The 19,369-nt window shown below is 37.5% G+C and overlaps 3 protein-coding genes across 3 annotated transcripts; all 3 read left to right on the forward strand.

Moving 5' to 3' along the window:
• Positions 1-837: 837 nt before the first annotated feature.
• rbm19 (RNA binding motif protein 19) lies at positions 838-9,551 on the forward strand. The gene is made up of 23 exons (XM_023343911.1): positions 838-999; positions 1,078-1,260; positions 1,342-1,455; positions 2,038-2,079; positions 2,334-2,562; positions 2,658-2,884; positions 2,971-3,030; positions 3,118-3,196; positions 3,299-3,370; positions 4,290-4,499; positions 4,600-4,730; positions 5,807-5,934; positions 6,019-6,115; positions 6,224-6,334; positions 6,413-6,613; positions 7,613-7,682; positions 7,800-7,945; positions 8,031-8,091; positions 8,447-8,526; positions 8,621-8,676; positions 8,769-8,885; positions 8,979-9,084; positions 9,190-9,551. Exons 1-23 carry the CDS (start codon positions 964-966, stop codon positions 9,394-9,396), a joined length of 2,763 nt encoding a protein of 920 aa, XP_023199679.1. The 5' UTR covers positions 838-963; the 3' UTR covers positions 9,397-9,551.
• A 315-nt stretch (positions 9,552-9,866) lies between these two features.
• On the forward strand, positions 9,867-15,146 carry plbd2 (phospholipase B domain containing 2). Its single transcript, XM_005804066.3, has 12 exons — positions 9,867-10,111; positions 10,659-10,752; positions 10,830-10,988; positions 11,058-11,158; positions 11,257-11,471; positions 12,153-12,247; positions 12,354-12,514; positions 13,280-13,375; positions 13,472-13,543; positions 13,630-13,782; positions 13,861-14,023; positions 14,148-15,146. The coding sequence occupies exons 1-12, from the start codon at positions 9,891-9,893 to the stop codon at positions 14,316-14,318; spliced, it is 1,701 nt and encodes a 566-aa protein (XP_005804123.1). The 5' UTR covers positions 9,867-9,890; the 3' UTR covers positions 14,319-15,146.
• Positions 15,147-15,604: 458 nt separating this feature from the next.
• On the forward strand, positions 15,605-18,579 carry LOC102236659 (insulin-like growth factor-binding protein 3 receptor). Its single transcript, XM_005804011.3, has 7 exons — positions 15,605-15,765; positions 16,634-16,818; positions 17,176-17,443; positions 17,526-17,625; positions 17,888-18,029; positions 18,111-18,251; positions 18,391-18,579. Exons 2-7 carry the CDS (start codon positions 16,669-16,671, stop codon positions 18,409-18,411), a joined length of 822 nt encoding a protein of 273 aa, XP_005804068.1. The 5' UTR covers positions 15,605-15,765; positions 16,634-16,668; the 3' UTR covers positions 18,412-18,579.
• Positions 18,580-19,369: the final 790 nt, after the last annotated feature.

Consider the following 19,369-nt stretch of genomic DNA (forward strand, 5'->3'; position numbering starts at 1 on the left):
TCTTGGGACTGAAGGTTTTGCCCACTCATTTTTTTTTTTTTTTTTTTTGCAAAAAGGCTCACATTCAACCATTGGATACAGGTAAATTGCCATGAACATACATTTTCAAGTTTTGCCACAGATTTTCAAGAGTATGTTTTGATTTTAATTATTTCATTGTTGACCTGCGTATGCTAGACGGCATACAGCAGGGCAGGACAATGGGAGACAATGGGCCTCTCATTGTCCTGCTGGGAGGTCAATCTCCACCCAATACCAAGGCTTTTCCTCCCAGTATTTAGCTCCATCCATCTTTCTAACAACTCCATCCAGCTTCCATGTTTGGGCAAATGAAAAGCATCCCCACAGGACTATACTGCCTTCATCATGTTTCACCATGATAATGGTGTGTTCAGGGTAAAATTAAGTGAAGGCTGAAGAATTTAGTTTTGGCACAAAAGTGGCTTCGTCCACATATTTGCTTTGTAAACATGTAAACTTCCGTTGCTTTACTTGCCCCTTTTCCTTTACAGTCAGACTTAGGGAGTCTTGTCAACAGATTCAGTTCAGGTCTCTTGTAACACCTGGAATACTATCAAACAACTTTAGCGTTTTTGCTTATGGCATCCATCAGGACCCTGATGAAACGGAAGAGGTGATTAATTCAATCTAATTTATTTATATCTACCCACCCCAACATCAATAAAGTATTCGTTTGGAATTGAATTCATTTGGAGGACCACAAAATGGGTTTGAATTTGTTTTCCGAGAGCGAAAGGGGTCATTCAGAGTGTAGTGTCTCCCTCAGACCAACAGGTGGCGGTAATCACCGCCGAACCACAGAGAAGCAGAAAAAGGAAGAAGATGAAACCTTTCCTCCTCATGTCAACATGGCGATCTAGATGTCCTGTCCACGTTGGTTTGTTGACATTTATTTAAAACCTTTATTCCGACTGTTTTAGTCGCATTACAACAACAACAACCATGTCAAGACTCATCGTTAAAAACCTGCCTAACGGGGTAAGTAAGAACGCGTTCTGTTAAATATAGATAAAACCATTAGTTTTAGATAATCTGGTGATGTTTTCTTGTGTCCAGTTTAAGGAGGAGAGGTTCAGGTCGATGTTTGCTGCTTTCGGCACCGTCACAGACTGCTCTCTGAAGTTCACCAAAGAGGGAAAGTTCAGAAAGTTTGGCTTCGTGGGCTTCAAATCCGAGGAGGATGCGAGCAGAGCGCTGAAACATTTCAACAAGAGCTTTGTGGACACATCCAGAGTGACGGTGAGATTTTCATCCACTCTAAAAAGAAGATAGGTGTGTTGTTTGTTAATTAATGCACGCAGTGTGTTCGTTTACCTGTAGGTGGAGATGTGTAAAGCGTTTGGAGATCCCACTAAAGGAAAAGCCTGGAGTAAGCACACCCAGAGCTCAGAGCAGGATAAACCGTCTGCTGCTGCTTCCACAGACAAAAAGAAGGTAAGAGGGCATTTCAGACTGGAATGTGGAGAAAACACCCCAATCAAATCTGTCTGGCTTTCACCGGCTAATGCAGATTATAGGCCGGATTTGGCTTCATTTCTAATGACTATCACACATATATGCTCATTTAATTCAACAACTATTGTTCCATCTCAATAAATCAGAATATAAATGAAAAGTTTGCAAACCCCAAATTCAGTTTTATGAAATGTCTTTGTTAAGAAAGCTGAATCTTTGCAGAAGATGTTAGTGGAAAGTTGAGTGTAAGGGAAAACATCTCATTGTAAGGGATGCACAAGTAAAGCAACAATCACCAAAATTAATAGATTTCATTACAAGTGTCATTTTTTAAAGGAAAAAAATTACACCATCTTCCTGCTTCCTTCAGAAAGGAAGCAGTTTTCAGCGAACAATTGAAGGGATTCTGTAGGAGTTTTCATTTTTGATGCCTCTCATAAACGGAACGATTACTTAACCTGCCAATCACTGGTCAGAGCCAATCTATTGGTGCATCTCTAATTTGTGAAAATTTTTTAGAGTAAACTGTACTGTATGTTTTTTGTTTGTGTTGAAATTCAGAAAAATACTGGGAAAAAGGAAACCAGGAGTGCACTGGGAAATGTGAGTAAAAAAGAAACAACTGTTTCCAGTTAACTGTTAAACTGTAGCTATTAAACATAAAAATGTGTTAAAAAGACAAATCAAATGACAATTTTTAGGCTACTTTTGTTACTTGTAGATTTTAGATGTAGAAACAATTTAAACAGTAGTTGTAATAAGTTGGCACTCACTACAATTGAGTGCTTTGTGACTCTTTTGTTACTGTTTTTGTTAGAATAATAATTTTTTATATTCACTTTCTTGTGCTGTGTCAGCTGGAGGCAGAAGATGGATTTAATGAGTTTATGTCAGTGCATCAGAACCGCAGCCAGGCCCAGACCTGGACAAATGACATGGCTCAGGATCCGGCTGACTCTGGAGGCGTACAAAAGCAGAAGAAGAAAAAGCCCGCCTCTGATGATTACCTTAACTTTGATTCAGACCAGTCAGAGGATGAGAAGCATGATGTGGATGATGATGATGATGATGATGATAATAATGAAGGTAAGCGTTGGTTGTTTCTTTTTTCCTTCTGAAATTTTGTACAAATAGTCCAATTGTTCTTTTCAACTACAATTTGAAGATCTTTGTGTTTCTAGTTGCCTCTAAAGAAGCCCTGAAGTCTGGCCTGTCGGATATGGACTACCTGCGCTCCAAGATGGCTCAAACTTTGGAGGAGAGTGACGAAGAGAATGAAGTTGATGAAGAGCAGGAGGAGGAGGGTCCTGTTCAGCATGGGGACAGCGCCTATGAGAGCGGTGAACGAGAAAACATCTCGAAGCCTAAACCTTTCCCTGGGAATGAGAAACAAAGTGCCCAACAAGAGGTTTGTTAAGGGGTTAAGTGAAACGACACCTTAGATATAATCACTTGGTTGAACTTCTATGTTCAAAACCACATTTCTTTGTTCAGATGGAGCCGACGACAGATTTCACAGTGAAGCTAAGAGGAGTCCCATTTAATGTAAAAGAGGTGAGTTAAACCGCATCACCGGAAATGTCTTGCTTTAAAAACAGGCCGTATTTATTATTCCACTTATTTCATGTTAAATTCTGTTAGCAACAAATCCGAGAGTTTATGACTCCGCTGAGGCCTGCAGCCATCAGGATCGGGAGGAACGAAACTGGAAACAGAACTGGTGTGTGGAAAAAACTATGTATATATTATATATTTATATATGGTTTCTGTTTAAACACTGTGAAGGTCCGTGTGTCAAATAAGCTCCATGTGGCTCCTTTAGGTTATGTGTATGTGGACTTGCACTCTGATGAGGAGGTGGAGAAGGCTCTGAAGAAGAACAAAGATTACATAGGTAAGAAGTCAACAAATAAGTAAGTAATTTGGAACTATTAAAATTGTATTAATCACCGCCAATATACCAAAAGGTGGTATTTGCTATCTCTGAGAGTTTTATCAAGACAAAAAATTTCTGTCATTTAAAATTGATGTAAAATACAGTTTTTTCCAGGCAAAACCTGGATCCATCAGCTCGTCATTTGACTCAATGCAAGATTTGTTTGTAGATCCTGAGTTGTAAAGATAAAGACCCCGTCTCATCACTATTCACCCCAGCACTACCTATTGTTTTGATGTTGTTTTTTATTTTATGCTGTGGAATATGATTGTGAAACTTGGTGAAGAGTAAGTGCAATAATTTTGGTCTGGGGCAGTAGTAAAACAGTTTTTATTCTCACTAATAGGTGCTTTTTGTGAGCTTTATAAAAGTATAATTTTATTGAAATCTTGGTGGGTTAACTCCAAGGTGAACAGTCTCTAATATGGGAGAAACTAATGAGGATCCTTAAATAAACAAATAAAATGTATTAATAAATAAATAGACTGAATCTATATAGAAGTTTTATATTCATACCAAACACTCAATGTTTAGTATAATTATCTGGGCTTCATGTGATACACCTGCATGTGATTTTAGCCGGTTTAAATGAATAAAAGAAATGTGCGATTTTCCTACTTTTATTCTTATCAGAAAAGTTTAATTTAACTTTAAAAGGGTTTCTCTTCTGTTTTTGTTTAGTTTATATAAGGTACATTTCGTGCTGTTTTTAAAATCTATTTTAAATATCTAGATGTCCAAATAGCTTAAACACACCCTGTAATATGTTATCCATATTTACTCGTATGTCCGTACACTTACATGATGTTATTTGTGATTCTGCATCGGTTTAACTGAATGTAGTCTTAGTTTAACAGCAACCCTGATTGCTTTCCAGGAGGTCGTTACATCGAAGTCTTCCGCATTGATTCATCAGGGGCGAAAAGCAAGAGGAACAAAAATGACAAAGAAATTGACAGAAACTTCACCAGGAAGCTGAAAGAGGATGAGGAAGAGGAGGATGTTTCAGAGTCTGGTCGACTCTTCATCAGAAACCTTCCCTACACCTGCACAGAAGAGGAGATGAAAGAGCTTTTCGCTAAATATGGTGAGTTAAAGAACACGCAGAACACATACAATTATTTAAATTCTGCCTGCTAATATATTTTTCCTCAGATAGATGTTTTTTGATTCTTTGTACTTTATAGGTCCTTTATCTGAGATGCTCTTCCCTATTGACAATCTGACCAAGAGACCTAAAGGATTTGCTTTTGTTACCTACATGATACCAGAAAATGCTGTGGTAGCTCTTGCGAAGTTGGATGGACATATATTTCAGGTATTTGTTTGTTACTTTTCAAAAAATTATTAGGACTTCTATATGAGCTGTTTTTTTTGGAGGGGAATTTTTATGCTTTTTCTTGTTCAGTTGTTTACAGGCAGATGATAATTATATTTATTTTCCATGTCTAAAACTGAAGAATATGTTTGTTTTTTTAAGCATGAAGCAAAAATGTGATCATAAGGCATCAGAGAACACAACTGAAGTTGCAGGAGAGTGAATGTTACAGACAGGACTCTGAACTGAGGCATCAGTGCCCAAAAGAGGACCTTGATGATAAAGTCTTTAACATGAGCTCATAAGAAGATGTACATGAGAAATTATTCAGAGAGCAGAAAGATGTTGGATTATATGAGAACTCAGACTTTGTAATATCTGCTCTGTTCTTGACCAGCATTTGTTACTGTGGTAGATAGACTTTTCTTATCATGCAGTGGCCATGTAAACACTGCGGCAGTGAATGGAAGCCGCTGAAAGTCCCACTTTTCAACTTATAATCAGTCAGTGTGTAATTGTGAGGATTTAACTGAACTACTACTAATTCATTTGGCTCCAGCTTGGAGAGAAAATAAGAATTTCTTCTGCAGCTACTTTGAGGATAAACATATAATAGGAAAGTGCTGGGATCTTGATCTTGACAGATATGTAAAAATTAAAAACTACACTGAAATATCATATTTTGACACCGGAAGCATTTTAGTCTCACAAACAGTATCCTTGATTGTCTTACTCCACTGGATCTATCTGTCTTACAATAAACTGCTGCTTTTGCGCCTTAGCTGTGAGTTGTTGAGAGACTTTGTTTTTTGTATGTGGGGAGAAATCTACCTTCTTTACCCATTTACTTTCATGAAGCTCACCCAACTCTCCTTGATAGAGGATCTTTTCACTACTTTTTTTGTTTGTTCACAGCTATAGACAGGCATTTATGTTTGAACATGGTCACCCACATATGGTAAAAGTACCTGTTTTAGGGAGGTCTGACACCAACTATTTTCTTATTTGGAGAATAAAATGCCATCCTAAAATTGCTTCTAAATTTTGGTGAGTGGATGTGTTTTCTGTGGTTTTAGGGTAGAATGCTTCATGTTCTTCCCTCCACTGTGAAGAAGGAAAAGTCTGAGTCTCCAGAATCTGGTGGTCCTGGTTCTTCATCATATAAACGACAGAAAGATGCTAAAAATAAAGCTTCGAGTTCTAGGTAAACAACAACGTAATATGCTGTTTTCAATTTTTTTTTTGGTTGCTGTTTTAAAATGCACGCTAATTTTCTTTGTCTTTCTAGTTCGCACAACTGGAACTCTTTGTTTCTGGGTACAAGTGCAGTGGCCGATGCCATTGCTGAAAAATATAACACCACAAAAAGCAAAGTCTTTGACCATGTGAGTGAACCTACGTCTGAGGGTTTTATGCTAAATCATTATATTAGCTGTTTAGCATGAACAAAACTAATTGTCAAAGTAAACCATTTTTTGTATTATCTTCCAAAGGAGTCAAAGGGAAGTGTTGCAGTGCGGATGGCTCTTGGAGAAACTGAGATTGTCCAGGAGACCCGACAGTTCCTGCTGGACAACAGTGTTTGTCTAGACTCCTTCAGTCAAGTAATTATGAGAACAAAATCTGAGAATATGTATATTTCATACATACATGTCTGCTAACGTCTAGTTATGTTTGTACAGGCAGCAGCAGCTAGGAGTACAACTGTGATCCTGGTAAAAAACCTTCCTGCTGGAGTGACTACGACAGAGCTGGAAGAACTTTTCTCGCCTCACGGCTCTTTGGGTCGAGTTCTGCTGCCGCCTTCAGGACTCACCGCCATCATTGAGTTCCTGGAGCCAACCGAAGCCAAGCAAGCGTTCACCAGGCTAGCTTACAGCAAGGTGTGTAAGACCTTTCAAAGTACTCTTACACCTTTAATGTTTTCACATTTTGACACATTACAACATTACATCACACAACTATCACTTACTGATTTTAGCTGAGAGGCTCCAAAATTGTAAAGTGGAATGTAGATGATGAACAATTTTTTATATTTTTTATATATATATATAAATACAAATTTGAAAATTGTGACTGATATTTATATTCAGACCCCTTCAGTGAATAGAACCACATTTCAGTAATATTCCAGTTTCAACTCTTTTGGGATAAATCTTTTTTGCAAAGTAGCTCAGATGGAGTAACTTTCGGTGTATAGCTTATGTGAACATGGATTTTAACAATTGCCACAGATTATGTGGCTTATGTATATAAGCTTGGTGATCAATCTAACATGACTATACTCAAACCATAGCCCTGCTTCAACAGTATGTTTCAGGTCATCACTCTGCTTGATGATGAGCCTCTGGCCCAGTCTAAAATCTTTTGCAGCGTCCAACAAGCTTTTATATCCAGGATATATTTAGCTCTGTACATTTTCTTCTCGGCTCTCGGCAGAAAAAAAAATCCTCACAGCATGATGCTGCCACCACTTGTCACTGTGTTCACAATGAAATTCAGTTAATTTTCTGTCACATATAGAGTGATGGCTGAAAGGCTTAAGTCCTTATTAAACATTTTTGTCATGTCCCCTGCAGGTCTTGTGGCAAACTTTGATATGGCTTTTTTATTTTTCAACAATAACTTTCTTTTTGCTATAAGGTCATATTTGATTTTACACAGGTGGACTCCAAATACTAATTAGGTTACTTCTGGGGGAAGTTGCTAGCAATATATTTTATTTAGGGGTATCAGAGTAAGGCAAGGCAAGTTTATTTGTATTGCACATTTCAGCAACAAAGCAATCCAAAGTGCTTTATGCGGCTGAATGAGTTTTACATGCCACTTTATTTTGATCAGTTATGTAAAATGTGTTTGTTTTTTGTTTTTTTAAACCCTAGTTCCACCATGTCCCACTGTATTTGGAGTGGGCTCCTGTTGGGGTGTTCACAGCTGCCAAACCAGAAACAGGTAGAAATGTCTACACACTAGACAACCTTTAGGTTTTATTGTTTTCAAAAAATTATTATTTTTTTCATAATATACATCTACCTAAACAAACATTACCAAAAAAAAATCTAATATCAGATAAAGAGAAGACAGTGAAGGAAGAGAAAAAGAAAGAGGACGATGAGCAAGAAGAGAAAGATGAAGAAGAAGAAGAAACTGTGCCGGGTTCTACACTTTTCATTAAGAATCTGAATTTCAGCACAACAGAAGAAAAGCTACAGGAGGTAAGTCATCTCTCATAACTGTAAAAACAAATAGTAAATGAACTGTGTTTGAGATGTTTTATTCTATTTTCTTTTTTTATTGCAGGTCTTCTGCAAATGTGGAAAAGTCAAGTCTTGCAGCATTTCCAAGAAGAAAGATAAATCAGGTATTTCACATAAAGACTTGAATCCTACTTTGACAAAGAACTGATTTTCTAGCAGTTTCATTTTTGTAAACTTAATTTTTATTTTATTTGAAATATTTGGTGTAGACGTAAACATTGTTTTTATGACTCAGACTGAAAATGATAATGCTATAATATTTTAATGGACATAGAAAAATTGCTATTGGAGGTGATTAAAAAAAGAGTTATTTTTACTATTTTTATATTATTTGAAATATTTGCAATATTCAAAACATGTTTGGTAATTTATCTTTTCCTACTACAATTTTTCTTCCTTGAGTTTTATTGTCCTGATCCTCAGTGACATCAGCAGGTAACCTGTAGTTTGAACTTACAGGTAACGTGTTGTCCATGGGTTACGGTTTTGTTCAATATCAGACAGCAGAGGCAGCACAGAAGGCTCTTAGGCAACTGCAGGTACCCTTGCCATATTCTCAGTGAACCGGTTCCACTTACCAACTGCACAGCCTGAATTTGGGCTAACTTGTGTGGGCTCTCTCCTCTCTTCCAGCACTGTGTGGTGGATGATCATCAGCTAGAGGTGAAGATTTCTGAAAGAGCCACAAGGTAAGTTGCTCCTTTCAATGGAAAATACATTCATAGGAAATATAAACTGTGTAAAGTTGCTATTTACTCAGTTGTGTTACCTCTGTGGGCAGAACTGCTGAGGTGTCTCACAAAAAGAAGCAAGCTGAGAAGAAGCAAACAGGCTCCAAGATTCTTGTCCGCAACGTTCCCTTCCAAGCCACTGTCAGGGAAATTCGGGAGCTTTTCTGGTACCACGCAAGCGACTTCTTCTGCCTTTTTATTTACTCTGCTTGTCTTGTTTGGTGTTGACAAATTATTTCCCTCATAAAATGTATTTTCAGTACATTTGGGGAGTTGAAGACTGTCCGTCTTCCAAAGAAAGCAGCTGGTTCAGGGAACCATCGGGGCTTTGCCTTTGTTGATTTCCTCACCAAACAGGATGCTAAGGTTTTTCTCCTATGGCGCACATTCTCAGAAACAAAATTCAAGAATTAATATCATGAATGTGCTTAAATGTAGTAAACATGTTTATAAATGGTCTTTTCTTTGCAGAAAGCCTTCGCTGCACTCTGCCACAGCACCCATCTGTACGGGAGGCGTCTTGTGCTTGAATGGGCTGATGCTGAGGATACAGTGGAGACACTGAGACAGAAAACAGCTGAACATTTCCATGGTGATCTACCAAAGAAGAGACGAAAAGCAGAAGTCATGGAAGGAATTCTGGAGTCGATGGAAACCGATGGGGGAGTTGAAGACTGAGGTGCACCTAATCATGAACAGGGAAGATTTGGACTGTGAAAAATAAGACCTGACTAGAGATAAACAAACATATGGCAATGATTTTACAAAGATTATTACTGTGACTGTATTGTGTATTTGTATGAAATAGTTTTACATAAATGTCTACATGTTGATTGTCTTTTGTCATTTATTACTTACCAACCAAGGTCGTTGATGTATCGGTTGCATTTGAGCCAGTTCAATAAGTGGAATGATAGAAACTTTTATTTAATTACTTGCTTTATCTCTTTTTTCTTTCTCTATTGTTTTTCGTAATGCATATCTACAGCAGTGTGAATAGGAGAGCTGTTTGGTGGCCGAAAGAGCAGGGTTGTTTTCATAGTACAGTCGAAAGATCCGGATCCCGAAAAAGAGCCGAAATTAAAAGACAAACTTTTACTTTGAAACTGAAACGTTCCAGCAAAGTCACGTGCTGAATATCGCTCTGCATCATGTGACCTGTTCACTGAGACATGGCGTCCAGGCAAAACAAGATGTTTGTCCCTGAAACTCCCTCAAAGACCTTTAGCTTCTTTGTGACTTTAATCGGATTGTGTTGTTTTTGTGCGTCCGCGGGAGCTGAAATCCAAACAGCGATCATAGACAAACAAAGCGGGCAGCTGTCTATCGTCGAAGGTTATCACGAAGATTATGTTGCCTGGGCAAACTTTACAGATGACATCAACACAACAGGGTGAGTTCAAATATACAGCCAGGTCAATTCAGGCTTACGTCGGCCTGCTGTGAGTGAGTTAATATGATCCCAGTAAGTCACACCGAAAAACTACTATTTCCAGAAACATAATCAAGTTCACGTCTGTTAGTTTCTTATAGTTTGGAAGAAATCTTTAATAAAAACAAAGAAGTGTATCAGGAGTACATTTCTGCGCAGCAATGAATTTTGCTGTAAGGATTTATGTAGAGAAAACTGACATTTTTAAATAATATATTTTTGTAATAAACGTTGCCTGTTTGCAGAAGTTTAGAAAGTTGTCAAAATATAAAGCCAACCGATTAGGTCATCTGGCTGCAAGTGGACTAAAGTCTCCTGAACATTTACAATCCTTGTTTACAAGAACTAGTTTGAAGTTGCTTAAAATATCACCCAGATGTGAGGACTAAAGGATTGTTGCAGACCAGCAAATGGAGATGTACTAGATATGTTTTAATTCTTGATAAAGTAGGAAGAGTTTAACTGTTTAATTTGTATTTCCATTTATTCTCAAATACTCTCATGTCAGCTGGTCCTTTTTGGAGGTCACAACCAGCAGTCGGTACAATGACAGCTTCCAAGCTTATGCTGCTGGTGCCGTTGAGGCTTCAGTCACTTCTGCAGTAAGCTTGGCCCTCTTTCAGACAAAAGGTCAGATACTTTGTCTTTTCCCTAACTATTTTACATATTATTGTTTCAGCTCATTTATAAACACTGGATGAACACTCTGATGGGTTACTGTGGGCCCTTCATGTCTGAATCTGGTTACTGTGAGCGCCTTAAGACTTTTATTTCAGCCAACCTTCAGTGGGTTCAGGATCAAGTGGAGAAGCAGCCAGCTTCACCCTACTGGCACCAGGTAATATTTGTACTATTCCTGTTGTTGCTCTTATTTAGAGTTGCTTTAGCATTTATCTCTGCTTTTCAGGTGCGTCTGGCGCTGCTGCAGCTTAAAGGTCTTGAAGACGGCTACTATGACCAGCTGTACTTTCCTACTGAGCGCTTCAACCTCAATCCACTTGGCTTCTTGTAAGCTCTTGGCTTTTACTGCGTATATCTGAGCCAAGACAATCAACTTTTTATGTTGCTGTTATCTCACATTTTCCACTGCTACTCTTCACAACCAGACTTTTCCAGATGGGTGGAGATCTTGAAGACTTGGAGTCAGCGCTGAATAAATCCAGCAAAACCCGCCTCCTTGGTTCTGGCTCCTGCTCTGCGCTCATTAAACTGCTGCCAAACAATAAAGATTTGCTGGTGTCACATGACACCTGGAACACTTACCAGGCCATGCTGCGCATTATGAAGAAGTACATCTTCGCCTTCAAAACTTCTCCGTTAGGTACCTCTGAAAATGCGTTTTCATTCATTGTGGTCATTGCTGTCTAAACCTCAGAATGAAACTGAAGAATGAATATTTTTGTGTGTTGCTTATAAACAAAATTAATGATTAGAAAAAGGAAATAATACCCCAGCATATAAAATTAATTTTTTGTTTTGTGTGAAGTAAATTAACATATTCAGTTGTAATTAATAGGTATTAAATCTACTGATTCTGTGTGTTGGTCATGGCAAGGTCCCCTGTTTGGAGTTAGAAATATCAGTAATGTTAACGTGCAGTAAATCAAGTTTAAAAGTGAATATATAAAAACCTTTATTAATTTCAAGATCTAGGAGTGTTCAGGGCAAGATAATTATAATTACTGTGCATGTTGGGATCTATTTGAAGAGCCAGAATGAATGTTTAAATTGTTTCATGATGTGAAACAACTGCAAATTATTATCAACAAGTTTAAATTTTCTATATGTCTTTGACATATACAAATAGTTATGTATAAAGGCACATATTTACCTCATTATTAAGTGCCTACCTTCCAATCTGATTTATTTCCTTTGATATATTTTCAGCACAAGTTGAGTCTCTTCTAAATGAAATGCTTAAATCTAGGAGGTGTAAGTTAGAAAGCATGTGTTCTTTGAAAGAATATAAAACTTCTATAATGTCTTTTTTTGTATTTTGAAGACAACGATTCTCTTCCTGGAGGAACTCAGGCTTTCTCATCATATCCTGGCTCCATCTTTTCTGGAGATGACTTTTACATCTTAAGCAGCGGTTTGGTGAGAATTTGCCTCAGTGATAATAAAACTGTTCTGATTTAAACTTTCCAGTGTGAATGTTTTTCTTCTTCCTGTTCTGTCTTTTAAATCCATCTTGTGCCTGCAGGTTACACTGGAAACCACCATCGGCAACAGCAACCCTGCTCTCTGGAAGTTTGTCCAGCCGACAGGAACGGTAATGGAATGGCTGCGGAACATTGTTGCTAATCGGTTGGCGACTACGGGCCAGGACTGGGCAGAGATATTCAGCAAGTACAACAGTGGAACGTGAGTTTTACAAATGGAAATAAAGAATTCACAAACAATGTGTTCTAAATAGTAAGACTTGGTTTCTGTTGCTTATATTACAAAAATGTGGGTTGCAATCAGTTTCTGTTTTACTTTTACTCTATCTGAAGGAGTGTAGCACTTTAGAGAGAAATGAATTGACATGACTCTGTGACACCGTAAAGTATGCAGCTCCAAGAGCCAAAAGAGACACAGCGATAGTTATGCAATGGATTATATTAAAAAAGTAATAAAATAAAAAATTTACGGCAGTTTTATATAAACATATGGATTCCAAAAGAACTTAATATTTTGATTAAGAAATTTTAAGTATAGTTAGTTTATTATGCATTTCATAAATACTGACATATTTAATTTTTGATTAGTTCATTTATGACATTGTGACACATTTACCACTTATAATAGCCCGGATGTCTATTGTAGCCCTTGCCTTCACATCATTGCTGCAAAATTTAAATTGAGTAATAAGACAGAATACTCTCTCTAAAGCATATGGAATAAACCAGTGCCCAGTCATGTGGAATAATGTAGAAAAATGGCTTAAAACAGCTGATTGTGAAGTAAAGTCACATGAGTATTTGAGGTCAGTTTTTTTTCTCAGACTGATCACATGTGTTTTCTGTGAAATGCTGAAGCAGTTAGTTAAGGATCAGTTACAAAGGCCTGAACTAAATAAGTGAAAATCTTTGCAGTCTGTTTGATAAGACATCTGTGTACATTCCAGTCTGTTGTCTGTGTTCATAGGTACAACAACCAGTGGATGATTGTAGATTATAACCTCTTCACTCCAGGACAGACTGACATTAAAGATGGCCTCCTTGTTGTGTTGGAACAAATTCCGTGAGTTTTTTTTTACTCATCTGGATCTGATTATTTTTTTAACCATTTCCAATTGATCTATTTAAAATGAGCAGTTTTTATCTTGTATTTTTGCAGGGGACTTGTTGTATACAGAGATAAGAGTCAGGAGCTCCTGAAGAACGGTTACTGGGCTAGTTACAACATCCCGTAAGAATCCAGTTACAAAACATTATCTATATACAATTGCTTGTGTTGTTTTGTTCTGATTTATGCCCATACATGCTCATCCAAAGGTACTACGTAGAGGTCTTTAATGCCAGTGGCTGCAATAAACTGGTGGAGAAGTACGGCCCCTGGTTCTCTCTGGATCAGAATCCTCGGGCTCAGATATTCAGGAGAAACCAGACTTATGTCATAGATTTGGAATCCATGGTGCGCCTTATGAGGTGAAATTTGCAAAACAGTAGTTTCATTCTTTTCTTTGCTGATGAATTGGGTTTAACAGCTTGTATGCATTTTTTTAGGTACAATAACTTTAAAGAAGATCCATTGTCAAAATGTGATGGATGTGATCCACCTCAGAATGGAGAGAACGCCATCTCGGCTCGTTCGGACCTGAACCCAGCTAATGGGACATACCCGTTTGGTGCCTTAAAGCAGAGACCCCATGGAGGAACAGACATGAAGGTCTGCTTCTTTTTCCTGAAATTCCACTTCTTCTTTCCCCATGTGTTTAGATTTTGATTGACATTTAATTAACTCTGTGATATTATTATCTGTCTTTCATGAATTTTTACGTTCTCCCTTGTAGCTGACTTCCTACGAAATGTTCAGACAGTATGGTATGCTGGCAGTCAGCGGACCGACCTGGGATCAGGTGCCACCTTTCCAGTGGAGCACTTCTCCTTATGAAGACTTGGTCCACATGGGACACCCTGATGTGTGGGCTTTCAAGCCTATAAAAGTTACCTGGACACCTTGATTGGTTTAATAAGCACTGAGTGAAAATTTTAAGGTTATGACAAAGGGAAATAATGAGCTGGAACAAAACATTCTCTGTGATTGTGTTGCAGTATTGATATTTGATTCCTCTTTTTTTAAGAGCTGTTTACATAGATCTCTGTTTCTGATAACAAATTTTTAACTAATTTTTATGATGCCTTTTTTTTGTTTTAATATTTTTTAATTAAAGAATACCTTCATTTCTGTTAACCTTTTTAAATGCGTGTCTATATATACAACATTTGGTCAATAAATAGGGCCATCTCAGTAAATTAAAATCTCAAAAAAGTATTGTAGTAATAAAATTTAAAAGGTAAAACTCAAAGAGTCTTTAAACGCGGAGAGATTTTGCAAAAGTATATTTCTCTTCTTTTTGCACTATTTTCTAGTTAAAAGAAAGTCTTGGGTTTGAAACCCTTCCTGGGGTTTTTGATTTAAATTTCCATGTTGTCCCTGTTGTGTGGCTTCTATAGCTTCTTCCTATTTTCCAGAATTATGCATTCTATGTTTATTGGTCATTCCAAACTTCCCCTAGGATTTTGTGCCTACATCACCTGCACAGGGCATGCCCATTACCTACCCCAAGCATACAGACCAGAATACGTAGTCGTAGATGAGGGCAGGATGGCTTACAGCTGATGAAAAACAAGACTTATGTTTGTACAAAACTGGAGTACTATGTGAGACAAGTTTAAATGAAAGATACATGCAGAAATATTTGCCTACTGAAAAGCATGTTCATGGACTACAATATATGTAAATGTACTTAATCAGGGGTCTGTTTGCATAAAATTGCCTCATCGCTGTTGTCTGGTGTCTCGTTTTCATCTTGACTCCATAGATTCCCTATGGGATTTAGATCAGTCCAATTTGTTGAACAATAAAGAATAGAGGTTAACATAGGTTTTGGTTCCTTTTGGCAGTAAAACAGGTGCAGGTTTGAAGGATGAAGTGCTCTAAAATATTCTGCTAGATGGCTGTGCTGACTTTGGACTTCATAAAACATTGGACAAACACCACAATATGACATGGCTCCCCAAATCATCACCGACTGTGCAAAACTGGGAGACATTTAGGAGCATTACCAGCTGTTAGCTCAACTATATCTAGCATTTTTTTTTACTTTTTGAGATGTACATGTAAATCTTTTAGTTAATGTTTATTGGCTCAGTTCTGTCAGCGACTATTTTCCAACAATTTTATTGGCGAAAACAACTAACTCAGATTGGCTGGTACGTCATGTGACTTACAAAGTCGTCATGGTAATGCACGGCCGTAAACTAGAAAACTGTCGTGGTTATGTTTGTGTTGCTAATTTGGCTGTGCTAATGTGAAAACTTAACTGGAGACTTTTAATCTACTTTCTATTGATGCCTTTCACAGAGTATATCCGGATATTTGGAATGACATAAAGGCGCTGTTTTAAGGTATGGAAGTGTCATGCGAAGCTACTTAGCTAGCAACAATTACTGCACTTAGTGGAGTTGTTGAGTGGACGTACTCGTCTCCAGAGTAGAGACGGAATATTAAAAACGCTGTTTTACTGAAGGTTTTTTCGCTTCAGAAAAAAAGGATAAGAGCAGACATTAAGTATGGCACTCTCAGACCAATGTAGTCATACTGAATATTGTTGTAAAAATCATTAAGTTCTACAAAGATAAATGTCATGTTTTCTACAACTTGACACGATCTCTTTATGTATATCTTTAAACCTTTTTTTTAAGGTTTTGTTGGCTTTAGTGGATTTTATTTGAAAGTAGTTCGACAGGAAACAGGGTAATGAGGAAGACATGCGGCAAATGTCGCCAGGCCGGGAATCGAACCTACGACCACCCCCACGAGGACTAGGGCCTCAATACGTGGGTCGTGCTTTGCCCCTGCTCCACCACATTGACGAAGCTACTGTCTTGAAAGTTGTTTACTCTTTGAAACCGATGAAATACTGATGGCTGACATTCAATAGCTTTATTCTCTATCCTTCACAATCTGACACATGTAAGCCCTGAATTCTTGAAGGCTGATTCTTGTTGATTCCTTTAAGTTTTGTTTTTGAGGCCAACTTGAAATAATGCTGCTTCTGTGGTTGTTTTTGGGATGGCAGTTTACAATATTGAGCTGACAATGCATTATGACTTAAACACTTTGAACAAGCAGGGATAGCCCCAATTAAAGCTATCCCTGTCTTGAGAAAACTGGCCACAAAAAATCACCTGAGGGCTGAGAGGTCTACAAAGGATTCAGTGACAGAGCTTTAGTCGAACCTGCTTCAATGACTTCATACTTTTCTGTTTGCAGCTTCCTTCATCCCAGCTGAACACGGAAGCCTGAAGATGAGTCAGGGGTCTAACCTTAGAGAATATGTATCCCACAACCCTCCAGGTGTAACTTTCTTCCTGTGCCTCTTAACTCTTGCATTCTCATTCATCGTTCTCAGCTCTTACAGCTACTCTCACTCTCTACCTAACCCTGACATAGAACAGGTAAGGTCGCATTCACCTTCATCCATGATGTCAAGAATTCATCTTACCCACGAATATGACAGTACAAGATCAAAAGTGTTCTTGCTTGTGTAAAAGGTTGTTCACCCAAAGAAGTATTTCAAAAAGTAGGGCTGTTTTGTTAGTTCTGTTAAAAAATGTTAAATTTGTTTGTTTAGATTTTACTTGTGTTGCTTCACACAGGATGGTGTTTATGTTATTTTCCATTTTCATTATACTAGAATCCATTTATTTAATAGGAATATGATTTATAAATGCCCTTTTATAACTATTCTGACAGGTATTCTAGGATTAGACAGTGTTTTACTCTGAAATGAATGTTCATTATTCTTGTCACAGGACTGGAATACTCTACTTTTGTCCTTCTCAAAGTTTCACTTGTGTGAGAAGAAAAATGCAAGTTCTCCAGCCCACGCCTCCCCAATTGCTCCTCTACAAACGATGCAGGAAAAGGATAAGAAAACATCAATAAATGCAACAAGGAGTTCTTCTGTCACGGATTTGCATCTTCATGTTCCTCTGACTGTGACTTCTTCCTCACCAAATGTCACGCTGAAAGACATTGTTCTGTTCACAACATTAACAGCCAGACAGCTTAAGCTTGGAGGTTGTGTTTTTTTAATCTGATCAGTTTGAAGTGACAATAAGCTATCCTTATTTCATTAACAATTTGTTATTTAATTTTCCAGACAAAGAACTTGTTAGTTTGGCATTGGGGATCTTCCCTGAAGACAGTGAACACATATGCCTCACTATAAGGGCTCCAACACACATCCTACCTATGACTCCGTAAGATTACTGACAAGTTTATTTGCTATCTATATTTTTTATAGTTCTCTCAATGTTTAATGGCACTCTTGGTTCATAAGATTAAAAAACAAATTCTGGAGAAAGATTGCTTTTTTAAATCTAACCATGAAGTTCTGTTGTAGTAAATTATGAAATTATTTCAAATATTCTTACACAACTGGTTGTGTCAATAAGATGATTTTTAGTGATCAGTTTTGGTTCAATTTTTGTGAACATACACTCTCATGTTATTTTTAAAAAGGCTCCCTCCAGACTGCTCTGCATCAGAGTCAAATATTTCAAGGGTTCCTGTGGAAGTGACCAATCATCTGCCTGCATCATCTCAAACGTGCTACAGTATGCACTTTAAGAAAGACCCATCCTTCACAGTCATGTTAACTCTGGTATGGAGTGCCACTCTTGAAGAATATCTTCATTTCTGCCTTGATAATATTCTACCTTATTTTTCTCCATTTTATTTTTAGGAAGAGAAAAGTGTGGTGGTGAAACATCTGGTGGAAGTCAGCGTGTCTCTGCTTGGTGTTTGTTTGATTCTCTGTATAGCTGCAAGCTTGAAAACCGCCGTCCCACACCGAGATTATCTTACAGGACAAAACTCTCAAAGTGTAATTTGCTTTTTTAATGATCTTAACCTTTGATCACTTTTTCTCTAATATCTGTTAGCTGTTCTGGTCACATATATAATACTATAGAAGTGACTAGAAACTGTTTAATCTACCTTATCTTCTTTACCGTTTTTTACAGGAGCCTTTGATTGAAAGCTGAAGTGTGACAAGGCCAGGAAATTCTTTGTCAGATGAAACGGAGCAAAATATTCCCACATTTTTCACGACACACTCGTTTACATGGTGTTGTTTGCGTTGCATCAAATACTTTTCATTCCTGCTGACCTTGTAACAGCTGCACTTTGTTATCCTAAATAAAGTACTTACAGAAATACTTTAGCAGTTTTTAAGTTTGGCACATGCAGGTATCCAATTTATGTAAATGTATGTAACATTTTTGTATAAATCACATGTCGCAATGTGACTGTGGCATCGTAAAGACCTCAGAGAGCAGGTGCAACATGTATTGGTATGTGCTCTCTGCTGTGAATATGAGTTCCCTGACTGCATAATTGTATAAAGTGTACATTTCTTTCTATGTTTTAATTTAATGAACTTTGTACATTAAGGCCAACTGCTTTGCAAATAAAATTTGGTATCTTAATTTTAATGTGAATGAGAAGAACTAGTATTGTTTCATGATTGAAGTATTCCAGGTAAATTTGGTGAGAATGAGTTCAATTAATGTCTGTTTTTTTCATGTTTTATCATTACATATTCTCGAACACAAATCTGTGTAACCTCCATTTTTGAACATTCCCATTATGTTTGCATGAAATGCTGATAAATACACTGTTGTAAACAATAATTACCATAAGCATCTAAATTCTGTCAAACCAAAACTAGTCCGTGGTTCATTGTTTTCTGCTGATGAAGTCTGAATTTGTTCTCCAACTCACTATCCAGGTTGAACAAGTATGGTGATTTTGCCCCTTTGTTATTTCCATTATTACAGATACTAAATGAAGCCATCTTATTATTTCCATCTGGCCATGGATCAATTTATAGTCATGTGGGTGTTTTGTACAAATTCTGAAGTGGTTTTAGTCATAATACATTTTGAGGAAATGTGGTTATGAATCAACCACATTCATAACCAATCAACCACATTTCCTCAA

The sequence above is a fragment of the Xiphophorus maculatus genome, chromosome 12, assembly GCF_002775205.1.
Source record: "Xiphophorus maculatus strain JP 163 A chromosome 12, X_maculatus-5.0-male, whole genome shotgun sequence".
In the NCBI taxonomy this organism is placed as follows: Eukaryota; Metazoa; Chordata; class Actinopteri; order Cyprinodontiformes; family Poeciliidae; genus Xiphophorus; species Xiphophorus maculatus.